The 17006-nt window shown below is 45.1% G+C and overlaps 2 protein-coding genes across 2 annotated transcripts; one reads left to right on the top strand and one right to left on the bottom strand.

Annotated features, from left to right (window-relative positions):
• The first annotated feature begins 7024 nt into the window (after positions 1 to 7024).
• LOC119394498 (uncharacterized) lies at positions 7025 to 10821 on the top strand. Its single transcript, XM_049415799.1, has 5 exons — positions 7025 to 7280; positions 7358 to 7534; positions 8210 to 8309; positions 8393 to 8617; positions 8724 to 10821. The coding sequence occupies exons 4-5, from the start codon at positions 8537 to 8539 to the stop codon at positions 9759 to 9761; spliced, it is 1119 nt and encodes a 372-aa protein (XP_049271756.1). The 5' UTR covers positions 7025 to 7280; positions 7358 to 7534; positions 8210 to 8309; positions 8393 to 8536; the 3' UTR covers positions 9762 to 10821.
• Positions 10822 to 14645: 3824 nt separating this feature from the next.
• LOC119395140 (uncharacterized) lies at positions 14646 to 16080 on the bottom strand. Its single transcript, XM_037662427.2, has 4 exons — positions 15982 to 16080; positions 15551 to 15755; positions 14926 to 15289; positions 14646 to 14758 (listed from the first exon to the last, which is right to left on the bottom strand). Exons 1-4 carry the CDS (start codon positions 16078 to 16080, stop codon positions 14653 to 14655), a joined length of 774 nt encoding a protein of 257 aa, XP_037518355.2. The 3' UTR covers positions 14646 to 14652.
• Between the last annotated feature and the right edge of the window lie 926 nt (positions 16081 to 17006).

Genomic DNA, 17006 nt, shown 5'->3' with positions numbered 1-17006 from the left:
TTAGCTCGATTTTAGCATGACTTGGTTTAGTTAGCTTGATCATAGCATGTCCTGGCTTAATTAGCTAGATATACCGCCCAGCCAATCAGCTAATCAGACGGGCGCACGTGCTCGGCGATCTAGCAGACGATGAATAAGAGGACGAAGAGGGCGTGTGCCAGTCGAGCAAAGTGCTAGAATGTACAAGCCCACCATGATGATTACACACGTGGCCTGGGCGATTAGCTCTGGCCTCGGTGTTGTAAACGCTCGGCCGGAGTTGATCTTAGGGGCCACGGTGCTGAATATTGTAAAGGATACTTAGTGCAGACATTAAGCGCTTTAAAAATAATTTAAAGAGCTGGTACCGTTAAAATATGGTTAGTAAAAGTTTCTCACATTTTTCTTGCATGGGTGCACTTCTTCACTCCGTGGAACGACAAATAAATGAAAGAAGGTGCCTCAGGTTTGAAGACAACACCCAACTTTGTTGACCGCCCTTGACATGACGCCGCGTTCCATTGTAACCAATTAAACGCAGCGCACGCTGAGGGATGGATTTCACCTTTTCGTACTGTTAGCTCGTTCAAAAGGGGGTGTCGCCAGAGCTCGGAATGATTCCGAGTTTCGCCAAGCTCGGGTCATCCTTCATAGCGCCCCAGGCGACAAAGAACAAGAACTAAATTTAGCTTTCACGTTTTCTAGAACTATCATTGCATGAACGCACTTCCGTGAACAAGTGGATAAGCGGGTTGACAAAGGAAAAAGCTTGGTGTCGGAACACTAACCAGATGGCAGGCTACCTGTCTAGCGCTTAGGAAAGAACTCAAGATATGTTATCTCTTCAAGGAAACAGGCTTCCTGGACTGCTTGCTTTCAAATCACATCGGATCTCATATTCGTAAAGTTTTACGTTCGTGAATGCTCTTAGATAGCAGTTCCGCGGCAGGCTTTGTTGATATTATGTCAGGTGTCAAGATTGACTACAGTTTTCCTTTTCGAATAATCTCAGCCTGTGATCCCAGCTACGATCCCAGCTCAGCAAGGGCTCAGTTTCTCGGAGCATATGCAGGGCGTTTTTTAACAAAGATGTTTAATAAAAATCCCCTTATAGTCAGGCTCCTGTCTTTTCCACACAGGAAGTCTACCTTGGGACGCCAGTAATTTGCATCAGCTAAAATGACTTTTAAGCGACAAATAACAAACCACGTTAACTTTTGTATTACTGACTTGAGTGTGGTTGTTCGCGTGGGCAGAGTGTAGTATGCGACAGTTTATGGCGTACCCGTTTTTCAGAAATCACAAAAGTTGCGCGTAGTTTGAGATACTGATCGTCGAACTTTAATAGCGATATCGAAAGTGATCGCGCCCGGCGCGTAGAAAACGCAGTCACTCTCTCACGTCAGGCCGGAGCTTCCGGTAACAAGAAAATGACAAAATTTAAATTAAAGCACCTCGAAGCTCAAGATTGATTGATTGATTGAAATAACTTTAATAAGGGCCTGCGGGACGCGCACTAGCGCGCAGTGGGAGACTCCCACGTCGGGACCGTCAGGCCAAGCCTGTCGGCCGCTTCGCGGGCCTGCTGGACAGCCCAAAGCTGGATGGCCAGGAAAAACTGCAAATAGTCCGAAATACATAAATAGACCGCTTATTCTGCGCTTGCCATGTGTCGTGATTGTCTGTTTCGTATTTAGTCTATAAACAGGCGCAAGAAATTATGTCACATGTGTCCAACGATAAATGGCGCAGTGAGTGTCCGCCAGTTTTAAAGGGACCGACAACTGATTTTTCTCGACCCAGTCTTTTACGGCGCAACAGGAAGCTTACCATTCGTAGCGTTTGTAGCTGCAGTGGTTTATCCTAAAAGCACGTAGTTATTTTGTAAGCAGTATTTTTCGATCTGAAAGGCTCCAAACACGCATGAAGGCTTGCTCCAGCAACGCTGAGAATTGATAGCGATGCCGCTAGCCCTTGTGAAAGCTGTCGTTGTTCTGCTTTCGCAGGAGTTACTGTAACTATGCTCAACCACATTTATTTTGAGCTTTCCAACCATTTTTGAAAATAGCAAGCTGTTAAAATGAGATGACGTGGCTTTATACACCTTCTTGGTATTTGTACAGCGTTGTGTGCGCCTGTGTCAAGGCTGCCTGCGCCAAGCGAAGGCAGCGCCACTTTGTTGCATACAACTAACGCAGGCCTATATGTACATTTTTATGGAGTAATATATTTTAATATAAAGAAATGAACAACATTTCAGTACTAACAGAAAAGTCATCGAACGCGTACACCAATCAACGGTCACGTGACCGGCTTCATCGGACCATTTATGATTTTGCCGCCAGAGGCGCCAAAGGTCATTTTTCGCGACTTTCAATGAAGAAATAAAAATATAAATCCACCTCTCACGAGATAAACAGGGTTGGTTTGAGTAAACGCGACGGACAATCTTTTCATCAGTGCAATCATCTCATTTCATGTTCTGGGCAGTTGTCGGTCCCTTTAAGCAGTACAGAGAAAGAAAAAGTGATATTGCTGTTTACTTCGGCGCAGCCAAGAAAAAAACAGAGCCATACATCGCACATAAAAATAAGCGGTCAATTTGTGTATTTCAGCCTACTTGTCATTTTTATATGTCAGCACACCGTCCACGACATGTACTCAGCGCTATGCAAGCGGTATTCTCGCGAGGGATCAATCGTCTACCCCGCTTCAACACTAACGCACCACATGAGCTTCTACTTGTTACAGTTGGTCACGTTATTCTTCTACTAGCCACTAACATCTATTGCTAGTGCATCTACATTTTTGGTGTCAATCTCAACAACGCTATCCTTCGTAGAGCCGAGAGAACGAAGAAGCAGTGAAGTCCATGTTCGCTATCGTCCTCGAATCTGCTGCTCATTACCGGACCGTCAGCTCGCACGTGCTGTGATGTTGGATACGCTGACAAGCTACTTATCAACCCTTGATCTGAAGGGAAGTGACGCACGACAGAGATTATCTCCTCTCGCAATACACCGTGGTAAAACAGAAATGAGACGAGGGACGAAAGAACCCGCACAATGAGCTCATCCGCGAGGAGCGCAGATGTGCTAACTCTGTCACAACGTCGAATAAAATGTGCGTCATTAGGAAGGCAGCGTGGTCTGAGCCGGAATGCGAAGTTGTGGCGCCGCGCATCTACCACAGATCTCACGTCCGCGCATTTATTGGGTAAGTGGGCACGCACAAACCCCTCGACGACAAATAAAGATGACATGGTAGGTTGCGCAGCACGTCGTACTTAGTGCTGCGCATCGTCTTTCTCTTCATGTGGTGTCACTCTCTGACAGCAGCGAGAACGGCCGTGCCACCTCACATGACCAGAAGAGGGAGTAATCTCCCCCCCCCCCTTCTTCTACATATCCTCCCATATCTGCGGCTGAAAAAGAAAACGAAGCCTTAAAGGGCGAGACAGACGGTACGATTTTTCATGCGATTCGACGTCCGACACGGCGGAGGGGAAACCGGAATGGTGACCTTTCATAGCATCGTACAGCCACCATTCCCTCTCCCCCACCGCGGCGTCGGCCGTCGGATCGCATGGAAAATCGGACCCGTCGACTCCGGCGGCACGAACACGTCGTTTTTGTCACTTTTCCAGCCGACGCGGCGGCTGTTCTCCGTTCTTTATATAGTTGACTTATATATCATTGAAAAGCTTGATCTTTGTACATTTCAAATATATTTATTAAAAACAAGTCAACCATTCGTATTTGGGGATGGATAGCCAAGAATAAGCGCAAGTTACATGGTTTTGGCTGACTGTGCCTCAGCAGTGACCATTTTTTGAAAAATCTGCTACAGTTACAGCACTGTTCTTTGCGCAGCACTTTCAAGACATATTTACCTATTTCCTCAACGTAGCAAATTGATGTTGGACTTCTACTTTTTTGTTGCTTCGCTTTTGAAAACAGCCAAATTTAGTAACTTTCGCAGCAAATTGTGCAGTAACTATTCGCTAGAGAAAGTTCATTTTCAGGGCGTATGTAGAAGACAAGGTTTTCCGTCTGAATGCTCAGTTTCATCGATGTGCACGAGCTACTTTTTAAATTATATTCATCTAAATTGGGCGATATTCTCAATATAGGGACCTACCGTGGCCCATTTTCGTGGGAAGCAACTGAAGTTCCATGGCCGAATTTGCACGTAGAGAAACTAGAGTCCCCGATCTATTTCCTGGACCTAGCGTTTTTCAATAAAGCAAGCAGAAATGCGATACGAAGCTCGTAAACTGTCTTAATTTTTCATGCTGAAAACGTCAACAAAAGTGGAGTAATCTTCAAACTGCGCTGAAATCTCCGCATGCATAGCTTAAAATATAATAGTTACGGTCTCCTTATATAATTATACACACTAATCACACACAAATACTGCAGGAACACTGAGAAATCTGCATTATGCCTATCACTACAACGAAAATCTTCCTCTAGCGCCACCTAGACGGACAACACGAAAGCGCTGCATTGGAAAGCTCCCCGTCTCCCCGACTGCGGCGTTCGAAAACATTTTACTTCAGGTACAGTGTACTAGAAGAGGGCAGTGGGCTTTCTCCCCGGCGGAGGGTATGCGGTGGGGTGGCTCCACAAACGTCGCCAGTGTGTGCTTCTCTCTTCGCCCGGGCGGCGGCGCTGGCATCGCTATCAACAGTAAAGTCCTTAGGCCAGGGCATAGAGTTTCTTGGGCCAGGGCATCGGTTGATGCCCGCCCGTTACAAAGGGTGAGGCCATAAATCCAAATCCAAATCCAATCCAATAGAACTTTGGGGAGCGTGGCGGCTGAAAGTGCTGGCCAGCTCTTGCACAGCAGCAGTTGTCGAGCGATGTATATTTGCTGTGGACGTTGCAGCGCCGAGTTTTTGCCGTCAACTGTGAGCCGTACGCACCACGCAAGAAATCGGTATGTTCTTTAGGGCCTTAGCCATGCCGCGATATCGGCAAAACCACTGCTACGCGCGTGGGTGCTAAACAGGCTACGTGTTCGTGAAGGGTTGGCCGAAGCTGTCGTTGTTTGGCATCCCGAAGGATGAGAACAATTGTAAAGAATGGGAGAAGAACCTGCGCAGAGTGAACAAGCCCCTGGAAGACACCAGCGCAGTGTGCGAGCTCCACTTCGAGCTGCGTTATGTGCTCAGAGGCTATGTGTATATTATCGAGGGAAAAGAAGTGCGAATACCTCGCGGGAGACCCATTCTCTGCGCTGATGCTAGGCCGACGCTTCTAGCAAATCTGCCAGCTTACATTAGTAAAAAGCCGACACAAGAAAGGACCGCTCGTAACAGTAAACGATCGGAATCTTCAAACGGACAAAGCCCGCATTCTGTCCTACCGACAATGCTGTGTCTGGCCCGTTTGCACACACTGACGACGCTGTTGATGCAGGCTCTGAAGAATGTCCACAAGCATCTATATCTCCACCATCTGATGACGTGAATCGGTTTTATCTAGAAGTGCCTTCACCGTACTGGAGCAAGCACAGTTTTCCTGGCCACTCAGACTCAGATCGAGCTGTGAGTCTGAGTCAGGCTGAGTAATATTTTCGGCATTCTGAGTCCGAGTGAGTCCGGTTGAGAAAAATTTCAGTGAGTCTGAGTCCGAGTGAGTGTGCACGCATCTGCTCTCACAGTTAAAGTAATTAGTTTTTACGTTGTCACACGTCTTCATTTTTATGTGAAATGACTGAACAGTTACAGAGGAGGAAAGCGGCAGAGGGCCAAGCAGATGAAGCTGAGCCGTTGCACATGAAGTGATTAAAGTGTGTAAATCAATGGTTGGATGTTGTACTTCAGTTTTTGAAAATAATGAGCTTCATTTCGGGAACAGAACCTTGTACATATGCCTAACAGACGTGTAACCTGCATAATTATAATTATTAATAACCCCGAGGAAACTACTTTGCCATGTGCAACAACCGAAGTAGAACAAAAATATTTCAGCTACAATTAACTTAATTTCAGCATAGCAAAGGCACAAACCCAGCCAGCACGCCTGCCTGTTAAAGCTCGGCTAGGAAGGAGCGTGCACTGTTTTCTAATTATCTGGTGGAAGGCAGGGCATAATCTTGCTACAAAATCGTTTTAGGTTAGGTCTACGCGGCATGTAACCGTATATGTGGTCACTGTATGAAACCGTATATTTTGAGGGGTACACCCCACGAAACACGAAACCTCCATAAAACATTTTATAGAGGTTTATAGAGGTTCTAAACGTTTTAAAGAAGTTTTATAGGGGTTTTGTGTTTCGTGGGACCGTCCTTTTGGGCTGGGCGAGGTGTTATATTGGGGAAAGTACGATGTGGCCTGTACAAATGTAGTAGTGCTTGTCAAAATGTGCAAAGAACTCAAGCCCCCCCCCCCCCCCCCCCAACATAAAAAACTAGAAAAGAAAGCGTTAAATGCCTCGCACTAGAAAGGAGAAAGCATAGGCTGCATAAGCTGCCATCGGACTGACTTCTCAGCAAACTCTATCGCAAAAGAAAAGGGCATAATGGCGAACCGAGGACAACATACGTTCTCAATACAGTCAGAGGGAAGTCAATACAAGCAAGTTTATTATAAATATCGAAGAAACGCGCGTCGCAACTCGTACGCGCGGCCAGCGGCGAACAGCTTCTGCCGGCGAAGCTTCCATCGAAGATGCCTGTGGCGCCACCTCTCCTATGCGAAACCAACTGCGTCAGAGGAGCGGCGGAGTAAGCCCACTGCCCTCTTCTAGTACACTGTACTTCAGGGGAGAATGTCAACTTCAAACCATGCCCCAGCATCTGCAAGTCTTCTCTTTTTGTCTGCCTTTCTGACGGCTGCGCGGGAGAGCGTGAAAGCAAGTGTGAAGCATGGGCGCCGGCAGATTTTTGCCTTGGGTGGTGCAAACCCGTCTTGCATCGCGGCTGGGGGAGGGGGGGAGAGAGAGAGCTGGCATAGCTTGGGTGGGGGCAAGTGCCGTTGTGGCTGGAGGGGGGCAAATGCCGATTTTGCACAGAGAGTATAGGGAACCAGCGCTGGAGTTTCCGGCCGCCCTGGCGGTCAAAGCGCGCACTTCTCAGCCGCTCCCGCGGACGACACGCACAAGGATGGCTACTAGCGAAGGCGGTGCAGGCAGTGAACGCCGAACAAAAAAAAAAGGAGGCCGACGGTACTGCAGCGTATATAAGTGTCATAACTATGTAGGAATGAGAGGTGATATATCTTTCTACGTCTTTCCTGCGAAACCATACGAGCAAGAACGGAGGCAACGTTGGATACAAGCTGTCAGGCGAGCGGGGTAAGTTCGGTCCTTTCTAGCGGCGTCGAGCTGGGGTCTAAAGCGAATTTCGCGTGTTTCATTGTTTTATACAACAGTGAAGACGGCCAGGTATGGGAGCCAGGACCAAACAGCAGAGTCTGTAGTCAACATTTCGTGGGAAACAAGATGAGCAATATTATGCACCATCCGGCATATGTGCCAACAATTTTCCCGTCGGAATATTACCGCCAAGCTCCTGCTGACTCCACCGCGTCCGGTGAACGCTTCGATAGGTAAGTAGTTTACATTGTTTGCCAATAGTTATGTGGAAATTTCCTGAAGCTGCCTTACCCAGCGAGATGTGTGCAGGGGCACGCACGGCTAAGCCGTCGAACTGTTATGAAACATGCGCACGCGATGGATACCCAACACATGCAGACATGCCTAATTTGGGCGGCAGACATCCTCCCGGTCGGCTCGGAGCTAACCTTGTAGGAGTCAGATAATCCGATAAAGATTCCGCATCAGCTGAATGCAGGGGCGTAGCCAGAAATTTTTTTCGGGGGGGGGGGGGGGTTCAGCCATACTTTTGTATGTTCGTGCGTGCGTTTGTATGTGTGCGTGTATATATACGCAAGCAAAATTGAAAATTTTCGGGGGGGGGGGGGGGGTTTGAACCCTTGGCTACGCCCCTGGCTGAATGGCATTGGCTGCCGTGGCGAAGTGATATCAGAATTGACAACTCGCTGTAGGTGTCGAATTTTTTCAATTTTTACTTCTTTAATTCGTGTAACATAGTCGCCTTTCACTTTTTTCGCTTGCCTGTGCCTGCTTAGACATACGGTGCATGACCAAACTTCGCGTGCATATTTACCGCGGACTGCTGAATCCTCGAGAAAAAAAAAATCACGATCCCCTCCTCTCTTCCCTCCACGCTCCCCCCCCCCCCTTTTATTTTTGCTTCGCAGGTGGGCAGAACGCCATCGACGCAGCGCGGACTCATCAATGAATGCTTTTCAGTCACTACAACCAGCCACGAATGCAAACACACAGCCAGAAAATGACGAGGTATGTGAACACAGTTATGTAAATAAACCATTTTAATAATGCAATTTGCGCGAATTTAATTATTGATCTTATTTGATTCACAGGGCCAGGATGTTTGCTCCCAGAGCCACTGTGGTGTTGACTCACATGATAATGCAAGCTTATTTCCATTCATTGGAATACAAATTACATTGTGTAGTATCTCCTTATCTGCGTGAACTAGTGTGTAAAGTGTTTTTATCTCCCTTATGCAGGCAGAACATGAACCTGCTGTGAACAACTGTAATCAGGAGCAGTCTGTTCAAGAAGTACATCTACACAGTGTAAATGTAAGTTTCAAGACTTTCTGCTAACCATTTTTTGTCGCAAAACATACAGCGAAATATTTTGTTCTTGCTTTTGCTCTTGTGTTTTTGGTGCATCACGGATCAACAGGGCCTTGGCGTTGAAGAAACTGATCTCAAGCGACTGGACCTGACAAACGAGCAACCTTGCCAGAATGCACCGGCCACACCTGCAATTTCGTCGTCACAGATGTGCCCGCTCGTTCATCGTGCTGTAGGACAGGATACAAGATCTTGTTTCTTTGGGGGTTATGATACACTTTCTCACACACCTGGTGCAATAACAGCGTTATGTGGGGTTGAAGAAAATGTGTTTTCTCTCCTGCTAACCATGCTGCCTCAGACAAGGGATAAAGGGAGCGATGTCAGTGTCCCAAACAAGCTTGCGATTTTTCTTGTCAAGATGAAGCACGGTATGCCATTTAGTGCCATAGCCGTACTGTTCTCAATTCATGAGACGACTGCGTCAAGGATTTTCCACAGTGTCTTGGGCACACTGGCACACGCCACAAGAAAGTGGATCTATAAGCCACATTTGCGTGTCATTCACGACACAATGCCGGAGTGCTTTAAGCTCAGTTACCCAGAATGCACTCTCATTGTTGACTGCACGGAGGTGCGAACCGAAACACCATCAGATGTGAGGCAGCAACATGTTTTGTACTCCTCCTACAAGAATGGCTTTACTCTAAAATTTTTAGTAGCCATAGCTCCCTCTGGCTTGATAGTTTACAAGTCGAAGTCATATGGAGGTCGCTGCTCAGATGCACACATAGTCCTAGACTCAAACTTCCTTGATATAATTGAAGAGAGGGATGTGATCCTCGCTGACAAGGGATTTCCGGGCATACGAGCAGGTGTAGCAGGGAAAAGTGCAGTGCTGGTAATGCCACCCTTTTCGACAGGCAACCAGCCATTTTCTAGAGAAGAGCTGCAGCAAACACATCACATTGCTCAAGTCCGCATTCATGTTGAGCGCATGATACAAAGAATAAAGACACATGGAGTTTTGCAGCACCGCATACCAATAACCTTAATCCCTGCGATGAGCAGCATATTTCACATGTGTTGCGTATTGGCAAATCTACAGGCTCCCATCATTCAATCCAAGGAAAAACAAACTCGCTAATTCAGAACTGAAAGTTGAAGATCTGCGTGACGTTTATTCTCTAGTGAAGCCCTAATAATAATATCTGTGGTTTAACGTCCCAGAACCACGATACGATTATGAGAGACGCCGTAGTGGAGCGCCCGGAAATTTCAACCACCTGGGGTCCTTTAACGTGCACCTAAATCTAAGTACATTCTTAGAATCACATCTGATGGTGTTTTGGTTCGCACCTCCATGCAGCCAACAATGAGAGTGATAGAAGTGCTGCTCCAACTGCTCCGAAAGAGAAATGCTGCTCCAAACTGTAATTTTTGTTAGTAAATGCGCCAAAATGGCACTGGGAAGCTGAAAACAATGAGCTCTAACCGTGTGATCATCCAGCGAGCCTAAACAAAACCAAAAAAAAGCTGTATACTATTATCCTAGTATGCCACATGTATACTAGCTGCATGCTAGCATTGTCAATATATATCTCATTTAGCAATATATTTGTGCCTGACAAGCAGACTATTTTGGTGAAATGTGTGCGAGATTAGTTTAATATCAAACTGATTTATAACTGCCGCTGTTACAAATGTGATGTGTGACATACATATATTGCTTTATCAGCTTTAACCTCATTATGCCACAAGAACAGCTCACTGAGTTGCTTTTTTTTTTTAATTTTCAGTGCAGGCTATTTTGGTCAAGTATGAAAATAACAGATTGCTTTTATATCGTTCCACTTATAAACTGCTTCTTTGGTGATGGTCATATGTGATTGTGGTTACTTTTATCATTTGGTGTTCAGCTTTATCGCTTTTATATAATTTCTGCCACAAGTACTGGCATTTTAAATATATAGCTGATCTTCCTGCTTAATTGTTTCTTGCAATTAGCACTGACTATTGTATTTGCAATATGTTTAATAATAAATATTAATCTTTATGAAATGCTTCAATGATGCTTTAAACTCCAGAGTTGCACAGAATATTTTGCCATCAGCTCCAGAAACACTGGTTGCTGCTCCAAAAAGCAAAATGTCGCTTCTATCACTGACTCTAGTGACGCAATCTATACAAGTGAAATAAAGCGTTCCTTGTAGTTTTGTTTGTTGTTTTGACTATGTTTTGCTACACCAACGATACAAGTATTTACAGCTTGGTGCTTTATGGAAGGGAATGTGTGAGTGCACGACACAAGAATATTGCTCAAAACTAGTTATTGTTAACCAGCAAAATGCAAGATGTCAAAGTGCCAGAGAAAGCGTGGTGAATAGTCCTCATGTAAGCAGATTCAGAAGGAGCTTATTATACCCATCCCATTGAAAACTGATATCCTAGGTAAACAACACACCTGTTCAGAAAACTTTCCATAGTGACTAGGTAGTAAGTTAAACACTCATTTATACTTTCCACACAGACAAAAGAAATACAGAAGGCCGAGTTCACACTCAACCAAACAAGCTAAATACATACAACAATGTGGGTTGCATCCTAGGTAAATAACACATCTGTTCAGAAAACTTTCCATAGTGACTAGGTAGTAAGTTAAACACACTCATTTAATGGTGAAACACACAGCACGAAACAACGACGGGGACACAGAAAGGAAACACACACACCAACATGCCCAAATTCGCTCTATTGCACACTCATTTAATACTTTCCACACAGACAAAAATACTGAAGGCAGAGTGCACACTCAACCAAACAAGCTAAATACACACAACAATGTGGGTTGCATGCTAGGTAAATAACACACCTGCTCAAAAAACTTTCAGTAGTGACTAGGTAGTACGTTAAACACATGCATTTATACTTTCCACACAGACAAAAAAATACTGAAGGCCGAGTGCACACTCAACAAAACAAGCTTAATACATACAAGTATGTGTGTTGCAATATCACAAGGTCACTATGCGCAGCTTAGTGTGTCAGCAGCTTCATGTAGTAATTGTGGTAAAACCACTGAAGCCGTGGAATGCTTTTGGCAAGGAAGGCTTCATCCCTTTCAATTACAATTATGAGGTCCTGCTTGCTGCTGTACACAAAAAAGAAACACTCTGTGGTATTTGTAACATACATTGCCACTTGCACCTGACAGTAGTATGGGTGGCTGCGAGTTAGCTTAAGACAGCCGTCCTCATACACAACATAGCTAATGAAGCTCTCGCACAGGTCGGGGTCAATGATCACGTCGTCTTTCCTGGAGTAGGGGCACTTAATTTCGAGCAAAGTGATCCCCTTGCTGGTGTGGAACAGACCATCTGGGCTAGCACACAGCCAAGGCTGTTGAGGATGGATGACGAGGCCGACCTGCACAGGGTGTGATATGTACAAATTAGCATGTAATTCACGTTCAGAGATGTGCTCACGCATTTTCTAAAAGTTCTCCATATAGCCCTTCAGTGAGACAGCACAGAGGAGGAACATTATTCTGGAATTCAGTACCATGAATAACAGACTTCCTAGTAACTAATAATAATAATTGTTGGGGTTTTATGTCCCCGACCACGATATGATTATGAGGGACGCCATAAAGGAGGGCTCTGAAAATTCTGAGCATGCGGTGTTCCTTGATGTGCATATAAATATAAGTACACTGATCTCTAACATTTTGCCTCCATCGGACTGCAGCTGCCGCGACCACTTCCTGGTATCTGCCTATTTACGTAGAAAGTCCTGCTGGGAGCAAATGTTCGGGTAAGGTGTACGAAGAGGAGCAAAAGTTTACGAAATGTGGTCTTCCCTACAAATGCTAATTTCTGTTCTGTTAGTGCATGACGCTTTTAATCTAGCAGGTAACTGTATAAGTTTCAAGAATGACTACAGGCTGGAACATCTGATTGGAGGCCATGTTCCGACAGTATGCGGGAATGTAACCTTTTAGAAAATTTTGCATCCCGCAAGCTTTTGCTGGAAGATGTAGATTCAAGATATCAAGACATGAATGTGTTTCTACACCACTAAGTGAATAAATTAGGAAGATGTTCACTTGGTTGATAAACAAGTGTGATCTATACTCTATCACCATTGTCAATTGATGTCCCCCCCCCCCCTACAGATGCACCCAAGACATGAATTTCTTGCCTAGCGTTGTCTAGCATGTATAAATGTTGTTCCATATACTGCAGCGAGTTGGTTCAAGAAATGAGACAATATATATATTTAGCGCACATAAAGAAAGTGCCAGTTCTTGAAATGCATGCAGACACTTTTCTTGTAATGACCATCATTATTAGCACATCCTGTAAGCACAATAACTTCTGCCATCTTCTACAAGGCACTGCGACTGCTGCACTAGTCAAACAATATAGAACAGAACAAATGCAATTAAACTAGGCATACTCAAAGTCTTTACGCAATAAAAAAAATCAATCTGTTGCAGCTAGCAGAGCAAGTTTTTTTACACTCATTTATGAAACACCATGACAGTGAATGGGAAGTATAAATTTCTACAGTATTACAAAAATGAAATAACTTTCACATATTTTCTATGACAGAAATTTCCTGCACAGTTTTCAAGTCTTTTTTACAGAGTGGCATGTTTAGTGCTTATCGCACACAACAAAGGATTCATACATACGTAATCAACCTGCTCATAAACAATTTGTAACAGAAAGTACCGACTTAATGAGAGTAAATTTTAACATTACTGGTTAAGATAACAGACCTGCTTGACTGTGGTGCCGACTTTTTTTTTCGAAGACCTTCCGAGCCATTGATTCCATTGTGATACCTGGGAATGTTCAAAACAAAAACTACCAAACCTAGCCTGAAAATGCAACTAGCATTACTGCATTCTGACACCATCACTTCCTCCTGATGATATCTCATCGCTATGGAAAAGTGTTCACAAATTTGCAGAGTTGGCCAAATAACTGTTCAAGTAAACAAAAACATGTGGCATGTACAAACCTATCCGTGAAAGTCAACGTTTTTAAACCTCTTGCTGATTGTGCAGCTATAGCAGTAACAAAATCTGTGTGGCGTTCGATTAACAGGAGTTCCAGCATTATCGGAATATGTCTGGTAACAAAAATCACAGAATGTAGCAGCATTTTTTTTTTTTTTTTTTGGAGCAGCACTTCCATCACTGCATCAGAGTGACAAAGGATGTTCTCATTCTCTCCAGAAAGATGATTCCAAGCAGTAGACAGCACCTTTAACGTGGTGTTGAATCGAGCGAAAAAATATGAAACATAAGAATGAAAAGCAAAAGCAAAGGAACTTAAGGGCTCGTGTTTTCTTTGTAATACACAAAGCTATGCAACGTCTGCTAACGTCACGTAGCACGTGGTTCTTGCTACGAGCTGGCAGCTGACCAATAATCTCCCGCATACTAACTGACGGCAAAAAAAAAAAAGTGTTCCATAATCACCGTCATGGCTACGAGCAGTGCTGACTAACACTCCCAGGTTTGAATGCACAGATATTCCCAATTAAGAGGATGGGAGGACAACTGCTGCTGTAGCTCCATCGGTAGAGCATTGAACGCATTATTCAAAGGTTGCAGGTTCGGTCCCTGCCAGTGGCAAATTGGCTTTTCATCCACTTTCATTTCTTCACAATTATATCATAATTACAACAAATGACATCCCCCATACCTTCCCCAGCTCGATTGTGTGTTAGTTCTCATTCAAGAATGAGAAGCGGCACACACAAAGTGCAGCACAATGATGAAACTCATTGAATTTACGAGCACTTGGTGCATGTCCCTCTTCGTGCTTATGTTGTTGTTTTTTTTTCACAATACTGAACAAGCTAACTTCAACTGTTTGCAATAATATGCTCAGAATTACGCTGCAACTAAGAATAACCCACAAGTTCACAGCACATTTTTATTACATTGACTTCTCACCGCACAAAATCTCATAAAAATGACCAAAAGCTCCTTACCATACTCTGTGGCTGGAGAGTAGAAACTTTTAGTTTTCTTTAGCTGTTTCTGCCAGCGATTCAAAGGAGCGCTTCCTACAGATGATGCGGTGGGCGACGGTGCTCGATATTCTGCAAGCCCTCTCTTGGTGCCACCTGCATTTCAAAATGGGCATCATATCCTGAGTGCAAAAGTTACACACACCTTAAAATAATAGAATTCGTGCATTTTGAAACCATGCCTGAAGCAACCCATTGCAGAAATAACATGCTATGCTTGTGAAAGACAATAGGAAGAGAATAAATAGTGCAACGTTACAAACCGAGTGCATTTCGCCTGCGGTATTGTCTGCGCGGCAATTAATTCTGCCTGGGATTCCGTGCATTCCACCTTAGTGGAGAAGAAGTTGAGCTCATTGGCACTCATAGTGACCGTTTCCTCAAGGGTGTACAGAGGCAGACTGTATCTCCAGTTCAAAACCTCCTTCACCAAACACAGGTCTGCATTCAGTGCTGCCTTTGAAATGAGGTCTTCAAGACAGTCGCGAACTTCCGACATTGCTTCTTCCTCCTTCTGCCACTTCAGTGTGGATTGCATTATGCAGTCGAGGTCTGGGAAGTGCTCCAAAATGAACGAAGGTGGCTGCTCATCAGGTGGCTTGCCACCAATATAAAGTGGTTTATATTCTGCAAAACGTGAAGGTCAGCACTGTTAATATTGCTTCAGTTTCCCACAGATAAACAAGGACTTCCACGTTTTTATTCTTTCTATGCTTCGAATTATGAGCGACATTATCATTATCACTGCATTCAACATGTTCTTGCGTGATCAGAACATCACGCCATGCTTTCCCAACTATTCTAAAGCAATCAGTAGAGTGTCCACATTCTATTTTATGCCGCACCACGGTGTTGACATTGTGATTACTAGAAGGCCAGTCTACCTACCTCCGAAGAGCTCCTCTACCGATTCTTTTTTTGAGGTGTTCGGCTTGGACGCTGGACGGCCCCACACTTGAGGCACGTCAGTGGACGACGTCGCATCGGCTAAGTTGTTTAGCTCGAGCGCTACCGCTGCGACATGCTTGCAGGCGCCGTCGCTGCCGGCCTTGCACGAACAGGTGGCTCCACTTATCACGCGCTGAGACGACAGCTAGAGACGAACACATAAAAACTGCATTAAGTAAACGTGCACAAGAAATGAAACATGTAGTGCCAACGCTGCGATCACGCATGGAAGTCAACTCGCTGTACGATTAAACCAACTGTGCGATTTACCGCGTACAGCGTCGCGCTTATTTTACACAACTACACGTGCCGTAAAGAAACAAGACAGGAACACGCAGTAATAACCGAGCTAGCATCAAATGCTCGCTTACCTGAAGTGTGACATTGTAGCTGGTTTGGTGCACTTGCGAGTGGCATTTCGCGGTAACTTGAGTGTCGCTGTCACGGCACGGGCACCGCCTCCTCCACATCGTACGCGTATCTCGCCTTGCAACAGCTTCGCCCCGTTTTCTAGTGCCTTTCTGCGGAAGTGGTCCTCAGGCCATGTTATTTTACTGAAGCCATAGCGGAGCACAACTGGCGCCATGGCTGCCGACACACGGGACCAAGCACGGGACTGTGAACCGGGGAACCACGTACGCGGGTTTACGCAGCGCGCTCGCCGCGGCACACTGCGAAAAATATATGAAGCTTTGCAAATTTCGTTCAGTATTCTTTCGCTTGATGGCGCTAGCTGAATGAGTATTTGCAGAAGCTTGTAATTGTTTATTTTATCTCTCTCAGAAGCTTGAACCGAAGCGAAACGACGCGCACAGCCGAAACATATGCGAGCTGCAACAAACGTCGTCTGATGGAGCGGCGGACTTATGCCGCGACTTCCCGCAGGCGCAATTTTTTTCGGCGCGCCACCTATCCAGCGCTGGTCCCTCCTATGGGGTGAGCGTCGTCAAGTGAAAAAAAAAAAAAAAGCCGTACTCTCGGAAGTCGTCCCTCGTGTGCGGTGTTGTGTTTGTGGCCCCACTGGGGCGACCACTAAAACCGAGGGTGTGCAACGACAGACAAAAGAAAGCAGAAAAAACGGGCAGTGCGCGTGCGATGCGAGGGAACTGAGTAGATCTGCGTGGGCGAAGTATGTTTTGAATAGCACCTCAGCTTTCTTTTCTTTCCTTTTTTTTACAAAAAAATTTCGGCAGATCCCACGCATTGTGGGAATCGATGTAATGCGAAGCAGCAGCAAAGAGCTGCATACATCGCCTGTTGTCTTTGAGCCAAATGAAATCATTCATGCCATGGCATCTAGTCCACCATATATGGCATTTTGCCATGCACGCATTCATGCACAATCTAGTGTACACCTGCCAATGAAACGCATATTCTGGAATATAAATGCATGACC

This window comes from Rhipicephalus sanguineus, chromosome 5 (genome assembly GCF_013339695.2).
Source record: "Rhipicephalus sanguineus isolate Rsan-2018 chromosome 5, BIME_Rsan_1.4, whole genome shotgun sequence".
NCBI classification, from domain to species: Eukaryota; Metazoa; Arthropoda; class Arachnida; order Ixodida; family Ixodidae; genus Rhipicephalus; species Rhipicephalus sanguineus.
Note: the sequence above shows the minus strand (reverse complement) of the source record. Positions and strands in the feature narration are given on the sequence as shown.

What these genes read in the sequence shown, in the direction of transcription:
- LOC119394498 (XM_049415799.1), top strand. Translation starts at nt 8,537, where the DNA reads ATGCAGGCAGAACATGAACCTGCTGTGAACAACTGTAATCAGGAGCAG. An exon ending in TACATCTACACAGTGTAAAT is followed by an intron (nt 8,618 to 8,723) that starts GTAAGTTTCAAG and finishes ACGGATCAACAG; the next exon opens with GGCCTTGGCGTTGAAGAAAC.
- LOC119395140 (XM_037662427.2), bottom strand. Translation starts at nt 16,080, where the DNA reads ATGTGGAGGAGGCGGTGCCCGTGCCGTGACAGCGACACTCAAGTTACC. An exon ending in GCTACAATGTCACACTTCAG is followed by an intron (nt 15,756 to 15,981) that starts GTAAGCGAGCAT and finishes GTTCGTCTCTAG; the next exon opens with CTGTCGTCTCAGCGCGTGAT. An exon ending in CCGCAGGCGAAATGCACTCG is followed by an intron (nt 14,759 to 14,925) that starts GTTTGTAACGTT and finishes TTTGAAATGCAG; the next exon opens with GTGGCACCAAGAGAGGGCTT.